Genomic DNA, 23,469 nt, shown 5'->3' with positions numbered 1-23,469 from the left:
TGGAGGACTCCACAGTCTCGATGGCAGGGATTGCTGTGGAGGCACTATTGAGTGCTTTATAAAGACCTGCCCACCCGGGAAACCATCACAGCAGCCAGAAAACAAAGATGAAAAAGAGGACTCGGCTGGCTTACAGAAGATCAAACATTCTGCAGAACATAATCACAGACAGGACAGACCAGAATGCTACACAGGGTAATAACATGTTTGATCCCGGTTCTTAATACTAATACCTTCTTTTGGAACCAACTTGGAGCTGCACTTGGTCATAAGTCTATTTCAAACATATACAGAAAGTGGGAGTCAGAGGTCTCGCCATGATATTTTTTTTGCTCTTTACCACTGGGATAAAAAGGATTATAAACATGAAGAATATCTAAAAAGCGGCAAAAATAACGCTCAATTTCAGAGACTTTTTGTCATCCGTCAGCCCATTCAGACAAAGGCTTCCTGTGGCCGACAGAGGACAGCAATCATCTGAGGGTCCGGTTTGTTCTGTAGTGCTACTCACCCAATTCAGACATCTCAGGCACCGTCGCTACAAAGGGTCCATCTGGAAATTTGGGTGCATTGTCATTGATGTCTTGTACTTTGATGATGAATTCCGACTTTGGTTCCAGGGCCTCCTCTGTGTGGCGGTCCAAGGCTTGTGCATGCAGGACATAATGCGCTTTCCTTTCCCGATCCAGGCTCTTAGTGGCATGAATATCTCCTGTCACTTCGTCGATGATAAATATAGTCCCGGCTCCTTCCCCGCTCAGAATGTACCTGACGGATCCATCGCCTTTATCTGAGTTTGAGTGAAGCTGCAAGGCAAAGCAGACAGAGAGGGTGTGTGAATACAGAGTGAAGAACGTTGCCAAAAATCACTGCTTAGGGTTGTTTTTGATTCACGGTTTCAAAGTATGATTCATGGTTGCAGAATTCACAATGGCCACAGTGTACTGGCAGGGAACCGCTCCAGGAGAAGGGACTTCTACCACTATTATGTCCATGTTAGTTTAAACAAGCCACTCATTTTTGTTGAACAACACCAAACACCATCTAGTTTGAGCATAACAAATATGGAACTGTTCTGTTCTGTGTCATTCTAAGGTGAACATCTTTGGGTTTTCTTCATTTCATCAAATTTCCATCTTAGCTCATGCAAACAGTGACGTTCAATGAGATGAGCAAGATTGTCATTTGTTTGAGGTAATGCTGCTGTCAAATAGGAGATGAAAAGATAATTGGATGAAATTATGTCAATATAAAACAGGATAAAATAATTATTAATAGTAATAGAGTTTTTTTCCCTTTTTTTCATCCTAAAAAGTTGGGTTCGGGTTATACACCGGTGCAACCTATTAGACCAAGGTACATTTCAACCCTGTTTACACGGCATTAACAGGCGTTTTCAGTGATCAGATTGCAATCAGACAGAGCTTGACCACAAGAAAGTACAGTGATGGACGTGTTGTGACCACATTGAACACAAGTGTAAACGGTGATGCGTCCCGTATCCGCTACGTGGGCAGAATGGTGTTTCCCATTAATTAACGAGGCTTGTTTGGCTCCGCCATAGTCTCTCACAGAAAATAATCTTATTGTTATGTTTTGTTTAACAACGTTTCACCATCTCTGTAAGTCAGCCCCTTCTCCTGCTGCGCTAAATGTACAGTATCCAAATTACCCCGATCTCTTTTTTCTTTTTTTAATTCAAAATAACAAGAAAGAGCTACAATGCAGCACAGAAACTTCACGTTGTAGACTTGTGGAATAACTTGTATAACGTTTTTATTAGAACCTTGTTTTCCCAGTTTGAGACCCCTAAAAATAGACTGCGACTTATATTCCAGTGCGACTTATATTTCAAATTTTACGGTAGATGATTGATTTTCCCAGTTTCCCAGTATTACAGCATTACAATAAAGACTCCACCACTTATGACTCACTGTCTTTAGATGTGAGAGGGTGTCAGACCTTGGACTCTAAAAAGACTTGCAAAAGCTTTTCATGCTATGGTTCTGTGGGGGGTCTGTGGGGTCAAGGGACCTTTAGGGGCCCTTGAGGCGGTCCCTGGGAGTCTTCAGCAAGACGCTGAATAATTTATTTCAACTATACTTTCATCCATATGTAACATAATGTCAGAATGTCTGGGTAAGGTTATGCAAATACATTCTGTTATAAAACAACAAGAGCAGAAATTCTTATCAGATGAGTCTGGGTTCAGTTTTGAGGTCAAGAAAACAATAAAATGATAAATCAATAGTACTAACTTTCATTTAAAAAATTATCACTAGCCGCAGTCCTATTTCTTGAGGTTAGACATATAAGGGAGTGTGTCAAGGCCATATAACTGAACTCTGAAGTACAGCTACATAATCTCCATCAAGGTCTTTATATAGTGGTAACCTTTGCTGCATTACTGCACTCAGCCCACGTTTCAGCTTAAGAAAACTCCCAACATCTAAGTCAGACATTACATTATTCAATATTCCTCTCTCAGGCTTGACTGTACCCGAGCATCGCTGAAGAAATGCATCTTGAGAGATTAAAGTTTTGGGGGGAATCCTTACAAGACTGTTAAAGATGGGAAAGCTCTGCCTTCGTTCTCACCAGGAGAGAGAGGAATAAAGGAAAACCGAGCCACTTGTTCAGCCATAATTGATACCAAGAGGATTAAGACTTTCATGGCAATTGCTCAGCTGGGTAGCAGTTTTGAAACTTTATACATATATTTTACAATACCACTGAATCTCCAAACCGGGCCACCGCTGTAACATCGTCATTATACAATTTCATTTTCAGCCATGAATAAAACATGTTAAGAAACACATGATTTTTTTTTCTTTCTTTTCGTCCCTCCCTCAGGGGAATGTCACAGCTGTATGTAACAGAACAATCCATTTTCACCATGCACTGGCATCACTTCACACACTGGTGGTATTTTTGTCTTTCATACTTGTAGATGCACATCAACGGGCTGTGAACACAGCGTTTGAATTCCAGAGCACACCTCGGTCTGGTCTCAAACAAGATTTATGCAAGCCTATGGAGAACACAAGATACACTTGCAGCAGATGAATAATTCATACTGTGTTAGTATGGACTTAATATGTTGCTTCTGATCCCATAATAATATCTACATGGTCTGCATGAGCATTGATATGGTGACGACTCGTTCGCAAGCACCCGAAAGCGCACGGAGAGACAAAATAACTAAATTAATTAAAAACCTGCAGCCGTTGCTACGAGTTAGATTCTGTTGAATGGCAATTAGCAGCATCTGTCAGAAATAAAAGAGGTCTGGTGCTGGGCACTAGAGTTTTCACAATAGCAGCATACATCGAACAGAACTCTACACAGGCCACATCATCTGTTCCCAAACTGCAGGTGTAGCAGTCACAGAATGGATGACCTCACTCATACAGTTTTAGAAAATCTTATCCTCTACAGCTTGCAAAAAAAAAACTGACTGGCACACTTCACCCACTATAAATCTGACTGGTGCTGTTCCTGAACTGGGACATGACTACTCTGTTTTGGAGTCGAGACAAGACAGTCTACTTTCACAGCAAGCTAAATTTAGAGTCAATCAATCATCATACTGCTCAGCTTTATTTAGAGCATTAAACACTTGAACCTAATATTGACCAAATCTGTGTCTTGCACATCTTTTTCCTTTTTTTTCATTTTCTTACATAATTAAACACAATTTCAGCACAGCCAATTCTCTACAGGACCTCCATCTTACATCTCTGCTGAGAGATATGGCATAACTAGAAAGCCTGTGTACCTACGAAGTCCATTAGGACACACATGCAGTCGAGAATGAATGATCTCCAGAACAACAACACATGAAGGGAAATGTATCCATGTATAAGTAAATAACTAAATAAATAAAAGGCTATTCACAGTTAAGTTATTTAACAAGTTGAACACCGAGGGTCCTCGGGCTGCATCCAATCAAAGTCTGGATTCGCAAATAAATTACTCATTAGAAAGCTGCTGTTGATTGCAAAGCCCGACTCTTGATGAGAGCAGACTGTCCTTTCCATGGTAAATATCAAGGCTGTAATTAGATAAGGAGTCAAAAGATCCTGTTGAATCAGGTAGTTAATCAGTTGCTGGAATGTAGTTGTATGAAACACAACCTCCAAAGCAAGGAATCGGGCCGTGTTTACATATCGTTGGCAGCGTGGATGGGACCAATTACTCTGTTGACACGGTTTGGCCGATTTCTGCACACACTCGTTTCCTCTACTGACAGACATTTCGAAATACTGGCTTCTGCTAGTGCTCCTTGTAAATTGATAATCAATCCCCACCTATAAATTGAATCATTTAAATACATCGAACCAGAGTTATTACCGAAGAGCGGTGCACCTCCACAACGACCACAAGGATATATCCACCTCTGTCCGGCAGCTCTCTAAAACACGTCCGCCTCATAAATGTAATTTCGCCTCCAGTCAGAGCGCTAATTTAGCCATTGTCTTCCATTGCAGGAGCCGATAAATCAAGCTCAGCAAAGTGCGAGCCAATGACGCATATGGCGACTACTGCCTTCCAAAATCTATGGGTGATAAAAGTGTCAACAGGTTGCGGGCCATTACACAAACATCACAGGGCTGAGAGAACAGCGGCTTCAAGCCAGCTGAGGGTGAAACAATATGAAGATACAGACAGTTTAAATCAGACAGGAACTACTGAGGTGTTCTCTGTGCGTTATGTAATCTTAACTCTTAAAAGAAATGGCTTCATCTTCCATTACTCTCCATTATGGTCCACTGTGTGCTCATGACAGATGTGCCCTACATACTACGACTGCTACAAGTGTGGTCATATTACTTATTTACTTTTGTTGCACTACATGTTGTATCTTTTTTTTTCTCAGTGGCCAGAAAGTTGACGCATGGCGATGATGTGTAAATGATGAGGAGATGTAATCAGGTGTGTGCCAGGGCAAGTCAGTGATTGGTGGACATTGGGTACCTTGGCTGACACATGCGACTTATTGGTTCCTGTCATATATATTCTCCAAATGGAAGAAACTATGATGTTGTGAGACCAGCAACACCATTATTCGCCTCCATGTAACCTAGTCTCTAGGGTTTTATTGCATTTTGAGAGTAGGGTTGGACTGCAATTTTCTCTTGGACGCCTTCTGCCCTGTTTTGGTAGTATGGAAGGTGAGTTGTTGTAATTTGATTCTATTACATTTGAGCAGGGTTCTGTTGGTGTACATTTGTTTCTCATTTTGTCCTTCGCCCACCCTGAAGCTGGTGTTCATTCTCACTTTTTTTTTAGTAAAAGCCTGAGTAAATACAGCAGTTAACATTCAATATAGTTTGTTCCGTGCCAACTTGGGACTTGGGGAGAATGGGGTATTGATGTTGTGTCTTGTCCAACCCCTGAATGAGACATTACACATCAACAATCAGAAGATTCAGGATCCAGATCTTTAACATCTCTTTATCTCTCTAAAGCGTTATGTTATGTCTTGAGTACACTGCTGACGAAGAAGGTAACTTAATGTGAGCAAACACAACACTTATGTAAGAAATTTAGCTGAGCAAATGTGTTAACACTGTATCTTTCAAATATGTACGAGATACTGAATAATTCCCACTGAGGGGTGGTGATGAATGCCCCCCTGGCTTTTATAGTCTCAGTCATATTCGGCCTTAGGAAATTATGAGAGATATTTTTCACCATATTTTGACATTTAATAGACGTTTCATAATAACTAGTCTCAGTTTCCTCTGAAATCCCCTATACCTTTGAATATATGACAATATTTTATTTTACTCCGAGTGTCTAATGTGGTTTCAAAGAAATATATTCAAGCAGCTCAAATAACTCACTCCTCTCTTCACTTCACAGAACAGTCAAGTAAAATGAAAAATAAAATAAAAGAATGAATAAATAAATAACGAAATTCAACCAAAAGGAGCGGGTAAAAACAACAACATGAGGTATGGGTACTAATGCTGATTGATCTAATATTGATAGACACTGGTATACCCCCTGGCAGTAAGCAAACCACACTCAACTTTCTCATGTTTACCAACCATCTGTGATGATTTGATGCCAGGAGATACCAAAGAGATGAGAAGAGGCAAGAAAAAAACCTCAGTTGGACAGATATATCCCTCACTTGCTGGTTATTTAGTTTGCACGTTTATCCCTTACTGCTGGCCAGTTTATATTTGACTTATTTCCCTTCTTGGCCAAAGCTGATGGTGCAAAAACAGGCTTGCAGCAATTTCTGTCACATGATTTTTTTTTTTTTTTGCAGATTCTCTGCAGAGGGTGCTGCTGGTGCATTTTTTTTTTTAGTCTCAGCATTTGGTATATTTTATTTATAATTTATTCATTTTGATCACACAGAAAATTTCATGACTACCCGCCTTAATGTAATAAACGTGTTAATTTGCTAATATGAGACATAAACTAGGAATATGTGCGGCAAACCAGCACAGGGATGTTCAGTCTGTGTGATAAATAATGAATGGAAATGTATGGAAATCTCTCCTATAGTGTGATCAGAGGAGTCCAGGGAGATGCTATGATAAAGGTGAAATTATGACCTCTGCTTTCTTGTTACTTTGTTGTCATCTCCCCACAAAGACTTAGAGGAATCCTGTTCCTCCACAGGGCATCAAAACAAGGGATTGTGTTTATCTCTCTGTCTCTATGGGCGACTTTATTAAAGGCTAGTGGAATAGATGACTGGCATGTGGCTGGCGGCTGGCAGCTGGCAATGCATTTCTGAGGAGTTTAAAGAGATCAGCAGAGTCTGGGGCTTTGAAATGGTTGGCGAAAAACAGACCAATCTCAAGGAGAACCTCCCTTATAATTTCATCACAACTGCAGGAGCGACCCAAGATAAAGCACATCTTCACTTTCTTTTGTCAACAAGTTACGTGTCTTCACTGTTTGGGCTCTGTAAACTCATTGTCAAGAGTAGCCTTAAACTGTTTGTGCTCACAAGCTAATTGACGCTCACAGCCAAACAGTTTACCTTTGGCTCCGTCGTACCACTTCTCAGATGTCTAAGTCAATTACGGGCAGAGAGGAGATTTGTGGAAAGGAAACAATCCTCTATCCTGACAGACATCCACCACAATGATTATTACTACAACATCCAATAGTATATGTTTTATTACTTGTGGAACATCTGTTGATAGTATTAAAAAAGTTAGTAGATCACAGATATAACAGGGCTGTAACTTGTGGTCTTCAGTCTGTCAGAGTTGAGAACAGCATTTTTGGCCATTGGGAAAGTCCCCATTTATGTTGCACATTTAAACTGCTTCAAACTAAAAACATGCACTCATTAGTGGGATGACACAACCTCAAATTGATGATACGATCTCATATTGAGATCCTATTTGTTGTGATTGGAAGATTTCATCTTTGATGATTAAAGGATCTGTTTGTAAGATGGCTGTTATTGGCTATTTAACAATGACAAATTACAAAAAGCTCAAGGTCAATCTTCTCCCAGGTTAACTGTGTCAGATTGATGAAAACTGAAAACTGTGGATGGTGCAACAGGGGGATGCACCTACTGGTTGGCTACCAATCGTCATCTGATTATTTTCACTAAGAATATGTGATCAATTGATTGGAATTAATGATTCAAGTCATAGATTGTCTTAAAACTGATGACATGGTTGGTTGCACTAATACACAATTGATTTCAATGGCAAAAGAAATAGGTCATATAGAATCAGCTCATCGTTAGTACAATCTCTGTAATCCAATAAATGTATGTTCTATAAACTAATATGAGCATATCCATAATTCATTTTAAATCTCATTTTAAACCTAGTCACAGGGTTGTTTCATTACTGCACACACTGGTAAGAGCTGCATCGAAGAATCACTACAATGCTTCTCATCAAAGAACCAGCAAAACCTAACATTTGAGTTATCAAATTCTCAGTCAATTGATTAATGTCTTAATTATCTGAGTTCTAATGTTGACAACTGGTTACATTACCCACCATCTCCACAACCGACCAACAAACAAGTAGCCTAACAGAACACCAAAATGTAGGCCTTCAATGTGTAGCCATGCCATTCTAAAATACACATCTATACATAACCATCAACAACCCTGTCCATCCACCAGCAGATAAAACAAGATTAAATTCCATTTATGGGCCAATAGAACAAAATGCACCATTACAGCATTAAGCCTCGGTTTAGACATATCCACCATGCCAATTATTCTATTCCTGCCAATTTTTTGTGCAGAACAAATATAGCTCTGACTGGCCACATGGCGCTGTGATAATCATCTAGAACACTTGGTAGTATCTGCAATTCAGACAAATGGAACTTGTGTCCCATTTCAGGTGCAGTCAAGAAAATTACTTACTTGCTGGAAGACTTTAATGGAGCATGGAAAATACCGACTTTTTTGGAAAAGGAGAACATGACATGCAACACGATCTTCACAATTACATAGTGCCAGCAGAGGACACGCTCTATTGAGTACCATCCTGATCCGGTATTAGTCGCTACACAGTTTGACCTTCATCTAATTTGCACCTCTACTTTTCCTTTTCTTAAGTGGCTTTGTCCTTTTTCACTGTGTAGATCCTGACAATGTATTTGCCTGGCCATACTGCATTACTGGTGAATGCCGTTTGTAACCACTTGCTTGTACTCAGTGTACAGATCCACATAGCGTATGTGTCTGTGTTTGCCCTCTCACTGTCCAAGAGGATGCTGTTTTACTGCTGTTATGTCCACTCATTATGAGCCGTGTTTGAATTGAGAACAAGAAGGTGAACCAGGAGGATATCTCTCTGTTCCAAGCAAGAAAATGAATAAGTGCGGCATAAAACTCTGGAGGAGACAATTACATAAAAACTGGGAGCAAATTTTATACCAGGCACAGAGCATAAAATATGTCAAAATACAACCACGGTGGCTACATTTCAGCTGATTGATCCCATGCTGCTTTATAATCGATTTTCCAGCGAGTTGAACTTCCAGTGAAACATAGGGCACAGCTAAATGGGCACGGCGCGTTTGCCCAGATTCACCAAGGCTACAAATAGCCCAACACGCATCACTGCATCTTTTGTTTCTTCATCTGTAATTTCACATCTCTCAACACTGGTCAAACATTTACTGACATTTACATTGTCTTTTTTTTCCCCCTCCAGAAACAGTCATTACAGCTGCATCACTTTGAAGTTAAAAGCCTCGCTGGTGCATAAATGGCAGTCGAGGTAAGGATAAGAGAGTGTGGGACATTCATTTCATCAGCAGTGTGCACAGCGAGGGGGTGAAGAGAAGAGGAAATAAGCCGGCTACGTGCCCTAGCTCATGATCAGTGCCTTGGCTTCATATTTGCAATTAGTGAAGGGGGGGGTGGGCTCGTTTTTGATTAAATCTTTGCTCTTATACTTCACTCAAGAGGACTTAATCACTTTTTATGTGGGCGTGCTTGATTGTCTGATTATCACCACGTTTTTGGCCGTGCTCCCTTCCAATCAACTCCTCTGAGCGGCCCCTTCTCCTCGATTGATTTGTAACAGTCACAGCAAACCTCTATGATGGAGCGCCAGCCTAATGACCATACATCAAGAGACAGTGATGAGGGGCGTGCTGAAGACGTGCCATTGATGCACATCGCTGAGATCCGCCCTAATAGTTGTCCTCTATTTTGACATCTGCGGGGAGAAAGGGAATGAATCGTTGTCTTCCCAGCAGGATGGTTGACTTCTTGATGTACAGTAATGAGATTATTAGAGTCCCGGAAGCAACCCTGACACTCATTTAATGGCTGTGCCTCTAACTGCAGCTAAAATTTAATATCTGAATGAGACAGAAATGAAACCGTCAGCAGATCGGCTTTAGAAGACATGAAGTTTCTGCCTTGTGCTCCGCCACTGAGTGAAGGCAAAAAGGTTTTAGTCTCGAGTGTCTAAATGGCGTTAATAGGTTTGAACATTTCAGCCAGAGGACAGGGGAATGCACTTTGGAAATTATGCATGCCTGCACAGACAGCAGACATGAGCTTCAAGTGTTATTTTCTGCAGTTGTTGAAACCAATGGACGTTAAACTATAATTCGCTTGGCTTAGCTTTTGTTTGGTGACAGTGTGTCCATATCAAGGACACAGCACTGCTGATACTTTTTTTTATCCCCGACCAGATAATGATGAGCCTTTTCCAAGCAAATGTTGCTCCAAATTGGTGCGAGGGCTCAGTGACTCTAACCCAACTCTGCAAACTCTCTTTAGTTGTTTAAATCCTTTTAGCAACTATAAGCTAACAGCCTTAACTGCTTTGTTTATATTCGGTTTAACATCATTTCTAAATATAGCAGGCAGCTCTTTCCATTGCAGTTTATGTCTTATCTTTTGGGCATTTTGTTGGACAGTGAGAAAAGGCTTTTTCAATTCATCCGTATGTCCGGTACATGTGGTTGAATTGACAATACAAATCTTGAATCTTGAATCTTTGAAATCAAAAGCTCAGATAAAAGCATTGCATGCTACCTGTCCAGTTAGCAGCTAGCTGGTAAAATTTAAAGTACTCCAGATTGGTAGAGATTAAAGCAGAGCTGAAATTAGTATGAATTAAACTGTCTGAGGCATCTTACATCGATTAATTCAATATATTTCCCTGTTTGAAATTATAAACAGAAAACATCTTCACAGGTAACAGCTCACTGCTGAAAATAGTTTGTTATACGCTAATCATTTTGTGAGGTCAAGCTTTCGCCCGGCGACTAAGCACGTCAACCAATCAAATTGCGTGGAAAGGAGGTACGTTACAACCCTACACAACACCATGACAACCATGTCAACTACCAGGGTCCCTCTCCACCTCGTCTTGTTTGACAAGGGACACAAACATTACAAAGACAATGAAATAAAGGACGATGAGTGGTGAAGCATCGCCGAACACCTCGGCTGTTAGGATAGTGGACTGCTGTTTTGGATGAAGTAGAGTTGGTAACTAGATGACAGTGGTATAGCAGGTTTGGCTTACATAAACAAACCGGTGTTGAATAGAGTTTGTTATTCGGTGGCATGACGTGGAGGCAAAGTTGTCGCGTCTGTTGCATATTCACACTGCCACCGGTATGAATGGTTTTGATCATTTTTGTGTCTTTTATTCGTCATGTCCCTGATTTTGGCCTTTAGTGAGGACAAAATCTGAATTTAAGAGTCAGTTGTTTGAGACTCCATTGTTCTACTCTGTTTAAAATCAGTAAAATCAGTAAAATATCTTGAGTTTTGAATGGTCAGACAAAGTAAGCATTAATCTTAAGATTAAATCAGAGCCAATTGCAGATCAAATAAAGACATTTCAGGTTCCAACATGTGAGAATTCATAGGGTTTTTCTCTGTTTTAAATCATTAGAGATGGCTTTTTTTGTATTTTCTTGTAAATTATTTGCTCAATCAAAGGGGAAATGAAAACAGTATTTCCTTGTGAATACAGTGTCATGACGGGTTTTCAGTGGTTGGTAAGTATTTCTGCCATTTCAGGATGTTTGTCTTTCCAACAATGCAGTATACTAATGTAGCACTAGCTGTGAAATTGCTGTGAAATGAAACAAGACAGTTGCCTGATTCTGTCACAGCACAATCCATTTTTAGATATATGAATAAAACATTTAGGCACCTTTTCTTAGAGGTTGCTACTTTGCTCTGCAAATGAACACAGGATGAGACAAGAGGGTATTCCTCCTAGTCTGGGTTGAAGCACCAATTCTGTCAAATCTCACGTTATTTACTGTATATTTTAGCAGCAGGCGGACGCCCAATGACAGTGCAATCCAAGGAGTTCTGACCGAGGAACTGGGTCCTCTTTATCAAACCGCTGCACCCAGTCTTCCAACTAAGTTAGAGCAGGCAGTTCATACTCATTCAGAGTTTGGGGGATTTGCATCATCTTCTAGAAATTACCCAACCAGTCTGTAACCTGCCCGACAACTTCAAAGCGCCACGCTGAGCTGATTGACATGAAGACATCCACACCTCCCATTGGGAGAGTGGGTTGTCTCCTGTCTCGTATCTGGACAAGCCCTGTCCCCTATCAAGCGTTTTGTGTCTCACTCATGCACCAAGCTGTCATTTCCCAAATGCATCAGCCCCCCCAGAAAGGTGTCACTGGGGATTATGGGATACCTCTGGGGGATTAAAAATGTTCTTGACAGACTGGCCGCTTCAGTTATTCCCAGAAGTCACTCTTTGCTGTCTTTTATGTGAGAGTATTGGTAAAATATAAAAGATGATAAAAAAAAAAAAAAACTGTCTGCATAACATTACACAACCACCCACACTGAAGCTCACATTATGTTATGGAGGTGTCATATTTGACCTTGCAGATTTCTCAGCACACAGCGGCTTTTGCTGTTAACTGTGCAATAATTAGGATTCCATTTCTATGTGCACTTTTTTTTACCCATGTACCTTATCATGAAACGTCTCTTTGAAAACGTTTTTTGTTTTTTATTTTCTTAATAGAAGCAATTATCGACTAAGAATGTGTTGGCAATTCCCTGTAGTGGAGCTGCTTATTTGCTGCTTACTAATGTCCAGAGTTTTTTAATCAAGCAAAGGGAGGAAGGAAAAAAAAAACACACAAATACAATACAGCACAGTACGTGCTGAGTGCATTAATCCTCCTCCTCCTCCTCCTCTGTCCCTGTCTTTGTCTAATTAAGGGTCATTCTGTCTCCTGGCCACATTAGGACACTGCACACCAGTCCCAACCCACATAATTAAATATTTTTTGTGCTAACCATCTGGAGACCTCATCTCTTTAAACATGCATGTCAAATTGATTCCTTAATAATGTTTATGTTTATTCTCAGTGCTTTATTATCATCCAGGATTAGCTGTTTATGTTTATTTTGCATTCATCAGCAGTACTCACCACACACATACACACACACACACCCACGCACAAACGGAACAACAACACCCTTAAGGTAGGAGTAGAGCCAGCACATCAACCAACCAGCCAGCAAACCAAACAATCATGAACTTCAAAGCAGTGGACGAATTTAATGTTAGACTAACCACGTCTTAATGCGGCCGCTGCGTCGACGAGCCGGTGCTGTGAATGTACTGCAAACATCTTCTCATCGTCAAATACTCAGGACACAATGCCTGCTGAATGCTGAGGGATAGTTTTAATGTTGGCGCTGTGGGACTTTATGGTTCATTCATGCATCAAATAATATTAGCAAAAACACGTTTCACCGATAAATAACCTCTCTTTCCTACTTTGTCAGCCTCGCAAGGGCATTTGTGATTAAAACTCCCGGTTTATTCAATAAGCAGACATTTAAGGGGTAAAGTGATATTTGTTGTTGTTGTTTTTCCCCCCCTCCCTCCTTCTTCAAATGGCCCTGTTGTTGAAATACAGACATATGTGCAGTCAGAGGAGCGTTGTGCCTTTCTCATTCTCTTTCTCTCGGAGTGCAGTTGAGGGGATTAGTCTGTGCCTGAGTGCCTAGAATAATGATCACTGCAGCGGAGAAACACATTTTCACATTTCACGAGATAAGGGCAGGCAATCTGCAAGCAGAGGACTTAACCAGCTCCCTGTGGCTTATTGTGGAGCTAACAGAAAAAGTCACCACCGACCGCCAACAACCACGCTATACCTTACCCTCTGCACAGGCAGGAAGAACACCCACCGCTATCTCTGCCACCGTGAGGGACATCACTCACTTTGAAATGACACTGGAATTACATTCATAAAATGTTCTAACTATGAGGCTCCCCAGCTCACTATATCCCCATTGTACAACTGTCCAATTTCTTATGGTGGTTCATTTCCCACCCAGAGATCAAATCTGGGTTCATTTCCCACAGAGAAACCAAATCTAATATTTCAGTTCAAAGATAGCTTGATGTAGAGGGCCGTTCTCACTTTCAAACTTAATCCACCCTAACATAGCCAGCTTCCCAGAGTGGCAGCCACGCTGAGAGGCACTCCTTAATTACATTTTTTTTTTTTTGGGACATTATCACAGAAGGAATTTGGTCAGTCATTGTAATGACAGGAGCAAAAAAAATGGAGCACACACACACACACACACCTTTGCAAATGAGAAGTGAATTTCCACATCAGAGCATGTACTATGCCGACGTGGCAATCTACCTCAAGAGAACAGCTTGCTCCTGCTGTAACCCATTTCTCAATAAACAAGAGGAGAGACAAAAATGCCAAGTAAGCTGCTCAAAAGCGAGTTCCCCGGGATCAAAAGATTTCTTTTTTTACAGGTGCAATCGGTTCAGTGAAATCCTACCTTTCCCACATACTGTGCGTCTGGTCCCATGTGTTCTTCTAAAACAAAGAATTGGTTCCAGATCCACCCACGCTTGGGCCTATGGTGCACTTCCGTCTCCCCGTTGGCCAGTTTGGTCTGGTTCCTGGAGGGCACTTTGGCGGGGAGGTGATGGCTCGCCCCATAGCACCTCTGGATGAAGCAGAGGCAGACCAGAAAGGGACAGATGCAGGAGGTGGTGGATATCCTCATGGTGGCACGCGCCTTTGTAAAGTTATCCCTGTGTTCCGAGGTGGCAAGGTCCTCCCGCCACCACCGCCACAGCCTCCACAACTAGCCACCGCTGCAGGCCCGCAAAGTAGTCCAGGACAAAAGAGCAATCTAAATCCAAAATACGGAAACAGCGGTCCTGGTAGCTCCTCTAAGGTTCATGGCCGAAATAAAAAAAAAAATAGCAGAAAAGGCAAAGATAGATTTACATTATGGAATTTCCCAGGCTGTAAGATGCTGTGCAAATGGACGTGAACTTCTGGGTAGTTCTACCAAGAGCAGAGGTTAATCCCTGAAGCCATTCTGGATTTCCTAAGAGAGAGACAAGGGGAAAGAGAAACACAGAGTTAGAGATTAATTTGATGGATATTAGAAGCTAAATGTCCACTAATTCCCTCCAATTAAATTGGAGCTCATAAATCCTTACAGATGAGGATGTGCACTTCAAACTGGCTAACTGTGATAAAGTACAAAAAGGCAAAAGGGGAATCGTGCTGGGGTATTCCAGCATTTTCCCTTTGCCATTATGCAGATGATACAAACAAGTTTGGACTTGAGGAGATACAGTCCTATTAAAAGGCTGTCCGTGCCTATAAGGGCAGAGCACTGCTTAGTGACTGATACTGCCATGTGAGGTCAGAGTCATGTATCAGAGCAGCACAGTGCAGGCCCCTGCAACTCAGAGGATGAGTTGGCTTTATTAAAACACTCCAGGAAAAAAAAAGGTTTGATTTGGATGTTTTAACATGACCAGGGCATACTGCGAGGCTTAGTGTGTGCCTTGGCACGATGAATAATAAGTGTGGCAGGAAGAAATACATTTACTATGATAAGGACAGACATCAAGCCACTCAGACGTAAGAAAGAGGATGATTTTTAGAAGGCACTGGAATGGAAAAGACAGAGGGAAACAGTTTTTATAAATCAAAATTATATATTCAAGATGGCACTCAAGTATAAAAAAATAAAATAACTGCAAGTATTGCTGAGTGGCCATGTTAGTGAAGCTCTGCTCCCCTTGAAACCCATTTGCAGGAATGAACACTGCACCCTTTTACCACCTTATAGAGGAAACATGATGGAGAATTGTCTCGTCTTAGGTAGGATTTTCAAGTTAGATGTGTTGTTGAAGCATGGAAATCATTCCTCACTGCTCATGTTTTTTGTTTTTGATGATGATGAGAGGAAACTGCATCATTTGACCTTGCTGTGCTGAGATGCCCTTCGGTGTGATCAAGACTAAAGGAAACAAAGATTCAGAATCTCACTTAGGCTGCGATACAGTGAGATTAAAGGCTTCTCTCACACAACAAGAGTATATCAAGTTAGAACTCGCATTGGGGGAACAGGATGACACAGAATACTCTATTGCAACTGGGACAAGAGCACCGTGCCAGACTCAACTGATTACACTTTAACACAACTGTATGCCTACTGAGTGACAAAACAGTCTCATCCCAAAGGTCAATTTGACTGCACTTTGAAGCTTTTGACCATGTTGAGCATGTGTTCTGCAGATGTACCATTCTTATTCTTATTCCTATTACTGCAGTGTGCAGTTCACATAAAAAATACTCTGTGTTTTTTTTAATAAATGATCAGTGCATACAGGGAGCCAGAGTACAGAGGCAGTAGCACATCCATTGTTAAATTGTAAATAAAAACATGAACCTTAGATTTACCTTAAGGCATAACAATTTGACCGGCAACAAATATTGACTTTTTTATTGAATTTTGACTGTCTTGAAGTTCAGCTCCCAAAAGAAATAGGCCTAAGGATCTTATGTTTAAATGCAATAGAAGCATTACTGTTCCATTACCAAAGGACTAGCAGAGGTAAGACCAGTTGATCTTACTGAGCTGGTGAGCCCCCACACTAAAATTTGGGAGAAAATAGCAAACTACCTCCATTTCCAAAATCTAAATAGTTTCTACACTACATTGTTTGATGCGGTAACAGTTGAAGAACAAACATTTTAACAGCTGTGAGTCTGGCTTATATTCTTTGTAAGCTTACAAGGACTTGGCTACAGTCACCATGAAAACACAAGTACAGCAATAAACAAAAAAACTGAAGCTGTTATACGGTGATACTATCAAGAGGTAGTATGTAGAGCATATTTTAGCTACAAAGCGAATCTTAAAGAGGAACTAAACCCCTAAACCACTTTTTTCTGCTGAAAACAAATGTATTTGGGTATAAGGTAGTGTTGTCAGTTGATTCTGGTCCAACTTTTGACATTTTAGTCCAAATATTTCAATTTGGTGTATTTTGTAGTAAAAATGCAGAGTGACTGCCCTCTATGGGTTGAAACACGGCTATTACAATCAAATTTTTCTATTGGCTGACATGGAGGCAGATGACGTTTTGGAGGCAGCTTTCGTCACCGGCCACTAGCTCCCCGACCAATCAGCACCGGCTGCTGCCTGCGGCTAACGGTTGCTAGGCACTCTAGCTGCTCTGCTGCGGCTAACGGTTGCTAGGCGCTCTAGCTGCTCTGCTGTGGCTAACGGCTGCTAACAGCTGCCTGAATGGGAATCGTTAGTGCTGCCGGCGCTAACGAGCCGTTAACGAGTTAACAAGCCGGCGGATCAGCTATGCTGTGTCACGGCTCTGGCGTCCTCTCCTAGTAGTGTCCGCGCTACTAGTGCTGAGTCGCTCGTTAGTAGCTCGTTAGCCCTAGCAGAAGTGTCGATGTGTGTTTATTACTTTTTTTTCTCTTTTGTGTGATTTCGCAGGTGTGAATGGGGCGCAGGGGGGAGGGGGGAGGGGGGATCGGAGAGTGCTCCTGGAGTCCCGCCCATAATCAAGGCATTTTTTGAATTTCAAGCTTAGAGCACGTCATCCAAAACTGAGGGGTTTAGTTCCCCTTTAAAGGACCAACTTGTTAATTCTATTGTTGTTACATAGCTACCATAAACATTTACTGTATATCAGTATTGGCAAGAGCTTCAGCCATTCTTGTGTTTTCTAATAGGAAAGTTTAGTATGTCTCTAAGCAGTTCTACTGCTACAGTGACTTGGTATCAGAAAGGGACAACAGTTTTGACTTCACCAGAGCCAGCCATGGCTAGCTAAGTAGCAAGCTAACTTGAGTAGAAGGAATGAAATGATTGCAGAAGAAGGTAGCCTACACAAGAGGTCTACTACTCCTACAATGGAGAAACTCTAGATGAGCAAAGGAATGAAGTTTGATGCTAAGCTCACAACGTCTCTTCTAGACTGGATGCTAATGTTGGCCACGTAGCAATAGCAAAACAACTTTGTTAAATAAGAATACAGTCAGACAATAAAGGAAAATATTGCCTTTGCCTTTTATAGCCTATGAAAACCAACCCTTAGGTGAATTATGAGAGCAAAGTGAGTCAACACAAACATAACATATAAAAGTAAAGAGAAGTTTGAGCACTTTCTCATAAATAATAACAATACCAAGTGGAAATACATTCAGTTTCAAGTATCAACTTCCACTGGAAGAGTTGGTCCAACATTCAAAGTGCTGCAGTAGAATAGCAGCTTCGTGGGGATTATCGAGAGGACAAACACATGTATTTGATATTTAATAGGATATAGGAGCTGACAGACTTCAAAGACTGCTGCTCTCCATCTCTTACAATGCATGTTACAACATTAGAGAGACGCTAAAACGAGACATTAATGCAACTTACGACTGTCACACACTTTGAGGGATAATCACTGAATTATTTTTTTTTATGAATATAAATATTTTTACATATATATGGATTAAGATGTGCTTAGAACCCCCTGACTAATCCCCCGTGTTTCAAATATCTCTACATGCAAATTACGCAGCTCAACTATAGTTGCTGGTGATGTTCACTAAGTGCAGTGGTTGTAATGGGCAATACCTACTGCCAGCCCAGGATGTGGAAGAGAAGGCAAAGTCTGTTCCACATCAGCTTGGATTAAAGTAGAAGAGGATAAATACTCTCAGCCCTTCACTAGACATGTGTAATCTGGGAAAAGATTCTCATCTGCATAGGTACAGCTACGCCCAAATCCAGTTTGCCCTGCCCTTTTTCTATAAAATGATGGCAAGCCCTGCCAAGACTACTGATAAAATTAAGCTTTTTCTTCTTCTTTCTTGCTTCAGAATCTATATTTCATATGTCATATCTTAATTAAACCTCACTGTAGCAAATTCCCCAACACAGCTGAAGCACTGGTGGGACAATTATGGTACCTGGATGAGTCAGACTCTGTGTCAGAATGAGAGTATCTTTTCCAGTGGTTTCACTTTTGCCTCCTGGGGCTTTCTTCAATCAGTCTCCTAATTGTCTGATTATCATGCTGATTCCAAGCAAAATACATTTCAGGAAGCCATGAAATCAACAGCATCTGGCTCTGTCAATGGAAATAATTTCCCCCTTTTTATGTTGATGATATTGTTTCGAGCAGCCTTCTGCCCACGGCATGTATATATATGTGTGAGGCATCTAACAGGATAGGTTATGCACAGTGACAACCACTGAGATCTTGGCAGGGTGCACAAAAGATGGCTGTGTTTATATACACATGTAATTCTGTTGGATCTGGTTGTGTAAATGCTGTACCTTGATTACAACATCCTGATGAAGCTCATGATCTTGATTATCCATTTTGCTATTGTCAAAATAGAAAAAAAGAATCCAATGAAAACACAGAAACCATCAATGGATGTGGAGTCAAATTTGACATCCCTTCAATGTTGTCAAAAGTAGGCTACTATTAAAAACACATTAATGGGATGTGTCATTGCTCTGGGTGACATCCTGCTGAAAATACGTATTCATCCGTCGTTGAAATCAATCCCTGTTTGGGTTCTGTTTACTATGACTGAGCCTGGCTGATGTAGAAAAATAAATTATACGTTTGTGACCTGTTTTCAAACATTTGCATCATCACCATGGACAAGTGTGTTTTTGGCCCAAGTCTGAGGCATGGCAGGGAAATCTGAAAATATAAACTCACAAACGTGATTAAAAGAATTACAAATAGAGATAAATGTTGCACCAGCCAACAATTTAACCAAGTTCTTGCGGATTTTACTAAACATTTCACTTTTTGCTTTATCATCACACGGAGGGTAAATTTATTCATTTATCGTGTGCAAATAATTTGCTGGTTTCTGAATCTCTGATGTGAATATTTGCTGCTTTTCTTTGTCAGATAATTATCTTTTTGCTTTTTTGGGGCTTTTCAACTATTTAATTTTGATTATAAAACTAGATTTATCTCTTTGCTCAGTTGTTATGGTTGGTAATCATGTTCAGAAACACTTTTTGTCATACTGGGTGAAATGGTCCTTCTATCCTCAGATAAAAGGACCATTACATTACATTATGTATTCAGAAAAAGGAATGCAAATAAAGGCGGAAAGGTGAAGGCATGGCTTCAGAGAACAGTCTGAGGAAAGGGGCTGGGGCTTTTGACTTGTGCGTTTTCAAAATGCAGCCTGCTAGAACTGTTTTTCCAGAATCTCCAACCCTACCTTTAACTAATGCATCCTTTAAACCTTTTTAACTATGTTCTAATATATTAAATCATTTAATACCTCCACTGTGGCTAGAACACCTTGATAGCGTGTCTCTGTGTCCTGTTTTATTCATGGAAACAGGAAAACTCAATCGCAAGGAATCAAGTGGTCATGTAAACAACTTGAACTGAGTGAGACCTTAGCCGGAGCTAGCCCAAAGTTTGTGCATGTAACCGCAGCACAGATGACACCACAGGAAGCCAAACACTTTAAAAGGGATGAAAAAGAAAACTAGAATGGGAGGGAGAGACGTGGAGAAAGCAACAAAGATGCACCTCGGCTCGTTCTAGCAGAGACAGAGACCGGCCTCCTGTCGCCTGCCGCTAATAGCTAATGTTGTGGCTCCCTGCTGAGAGCTCACCCGCTGCATTCGATTTCACAGCATCAGCTTTCTGCCGATGTCAAACACCAGATAGCAAAAGACTGGGGCGGGTCAAAAAAACACATAACGCCATTAATCCTCGCTACAAAGAGGCGAAAGAGACTCTTGACTTCTCACCTCACCCAAGAGGAACAAATACAAACATTTTTCCATCAATACATAGGGCCTGTTTGTTGCCTGAGGTCTCGGCTGACGTTTCACTGATACAAGGCACTGTAAGTAAACAACTGGGTTAAGGTAGGAACAGGGATACACAAACAGCAAGTGGAAAAAAACAGAGAAAATTAGTGACGCAGCAAAACTGTGTTGTGTTTTGTACCAAGCTGAGAAATGTTCCTGAGGCCTGCACATGACTATGTTTTTTTTGTCTCTGCTGTTTCTGCTGAATCAGATGGAAATCTCAGTAAACCTGTTGTAACAGAAGCTTAAATAGATCAACTTTTTTCTCCTTTATTTCCTATTGAAGGTGACTTTACAAATAAGATTTTATATGGACGGTAAGTGGGAATAAAAAGCAACAGAATGTAGTTACATTAAAAGTATGAGCAGTTGTAATGAGCTGTGCAGCTGGGAAATACAGTGAGATAATATATGGAACCCTACAACAGTGTAGATTACATAACAAGTAATTTTTCCATGACATAGGACTGTGAGTTTAGCGCCATAGTGTGTCTTCTACTTTGTACAAGTGTTTACTCTGTTGGAAAAATAAACGTCTGTGTATTCATAAGAGGCTGTATAAACCCTTACGGAGTTCCTCTTCATTATTAGTCTGAGTCAGATTTGCACTGAGAGCCTTCATAACCACAAATATGCTTATCTACAAGCTGTGTAAGATATGAAAATGCATTAAGTTAAAGCGAGACTTTAGGTTTGTTTTGATAAATTTAGTTTGGTGTTGAGGCGAAAAGAAAAAAAAAACATCCAATTTCTAGGCAACACCCTGTTGCATTTGCTTCGTAGATCAGTAATAAACCCTCATAGTTGCATCATATCCAGTCAAAACATCTTTAGTGGTATTAAGTGGTGTTTTTTTTTTCAGATTTGCCAGCAGTAATAGCAGCCAGTTTGGGTCAGAACAGCAAAAGCACATTTGATTGATCTGTACCTGCTCTATAAATAAGAGCTTTTTCTTCTGGAGTCTATTGGTTGACTTGACCCAGCTCATTGTTTGTGAAAGGAAGCAGATTAGTCTGATCAGCTTCACAAGCCAGGCAATCCTCTGAATGTGTGGCACACCCCGGAGGTTCCACGAAATTGCAGGAGACAAATAGGTTGGAGAGAGGTGCCAGCAAGTCAGGGGTTTAGCCAAGCAGTGCTGTGGTATTTCCACAAAGCCATATTACCAGGAAATGCACAGGGAATCATGGCTGAATGAATTATTTTGGTGTTTTTTATTTATTTTCCTCCACTGTGAGCTGTGCAAGACATTTTCATTTCCTGTCTCTCTAAGTGGTTTGTGTAATACTGCCTCATGATATTTCTTTACATCTCTCAGTTGTTGTTTTTTTTTTTTTGGCATATTAAGATCACCCACTCACGATGTGATTAAAGGCCTGTCCACATTAGCCACATAAAAATAGCCTCCAGAGATTTAAGCTGTCTTCAGTTTGTCTGCTTTGCCATGCTGACCGTCAGGGTAGTTTATGAGCCAGAAATATGTCCTGAAATGTAGACGAGCAGCTCCACACACTCACACACTTAGGTAACCTTCAAACATGCCAAACTTAATTGCCCTGATCTTCCTAAATCTCATTCCCCTACCTGCTTCCGCTCTGCTCCACAACTCTTACCACTTTTAATGAAAACCCACAGACTACATCAATTTGAGAAACTTTCAAGAAGCGAAAGATATTTTTCTACTCTGACTTAACTTGAGCTCATACTCGTGTTCAACACCTGCAAGAATACGACTTTGATCACATTACATAACCCAAGGATGCTCGGCAGAAAACAACCTCGCGATCATCTATCATCATCACGGCCCGACTCTATAGATAAGACTTCCCTCAACTCGTCTTCTTGTCAAATCGACATCTGAAGATCTGAGAATCAACTCTCTTTCTTCTTGTCTAAAGTGATGAGCGCGAGAGTAATTTAGTTTTCAGGCTACAGACAGTACAACTGTCTGAGTAACATTTTAAATGAAGGTGGAGACGGGGGAAGAAAACAGAGGAAGAAAATACTTGGCTGTCAGACACACTTGCTGCAGGGTATGAGGACTGTTAAAGGCCTTTGTGTAAACAGTCCAGATGCAGAGAAGCACTCTGAAGCTACAATTAGGCATCTAAAGCTTGAAATGTGACATACTGCAATGATCTATTTTCTCTCTCATGCACAAACAAACGCAGAAACGCCACAGACAAATGCTCCAGCCTTGCATTTCAATCTTCCCCCCTACACTTGTGGGTAATTAAAAGCAATAAGCAGCAGGTTTTTAAACACAGATTAGGCCTGAAGGTAATTAGGCCCATTGCAGTAATGACTCCCACAGAGTTATGTGGGCAGGATGGTGTGTCAGTCACCCCCGCCCACTATGTCTCCCAAAGTCAACAGCAACTTGTCCTTCCAGTACACTACCCTCCAAACACCATCTGTCCTAACCCTCAGCTCTGATTACCTCCAACCCAAAACGCACCGGTCCTCACACGGCTCGTCGAGGCAAAGGTTTCTGAGATGAGAGCAGGAGGCCTCTGATGGTTTCATCTTCTCATGTTTACATGCCAAGTTTAACAACCTTAATTATATCTGAGAAGGAGGAACTCTTTCTCATTTTATTTCTCCCCCCCTCTTCCTCGGGGTGTCAAATTAGAAAACATGTCTGCACTCGTCAACCCAGCTATATGTTGTTTGGCTGCTTAATGAGAGCTGGGTGGAAGACGGAAAATGTCCCATCTGTTGTGTGTTTAATGGCTGGATTCTTGAGCTCTCATCATACAGCAGGAGTGCCAGGATGAAGCAGACAGCACCCATCTGCTGGCCACTGCAGGGGAAAAAAAACACACAGTTTTTCAA

The 23,469-nt window shown here is 41.0% G+C and overlaps 1 protein-coding gene across 2 annotated transcripts in view; it reads right to left on the bottom strand.

Moving 5' to 3' along the window:
• LOC146966813 (cadherin-18) overlaps positions 1 to 23,469 on the bottom strand; it is a 91,351-nt gene that overhangs the window by 54,998 nt on the left and 12,884 nt on the right. For both annotated transcript variants that reach the window (XM_085763046.1, XM_085763047.1), the window contains exons 2-3: positions 14,287 to 14,847; positions 512 to 806 (exon numbers count right to left, since the gene is read on the bottom strand). In XM_085763046.1, the coding sequence (XP_085619172.1) occupies positions 512 to 806; positions 14,287 to 14,517 (526 nt within the window). In that variant the 5' untranslated portion in view covers positions 14,518 to 14,847. The remainder of the gene's footprint in view (positions 1 to 511; positions 807 to 14,286; positions 14,848 to 23,469) is intronic.

The sequence above is a fragment of the Trachurus japonicus genome, chromosome 20 (assembly GCF_045865225.1).
Source record: "Trachurus japonicus isolate A0001 chromosome 20, Traja_1.0".
Lineage (NCBI taxonomy): Eukaryota > Metazoa > Chordata > Actinopteri > Carangiformes > Carangidae > Trachurus > Trachurus japonicus.
This window is presented reverse-complemented; position numbering and strand designations above follow the sequence as displayed.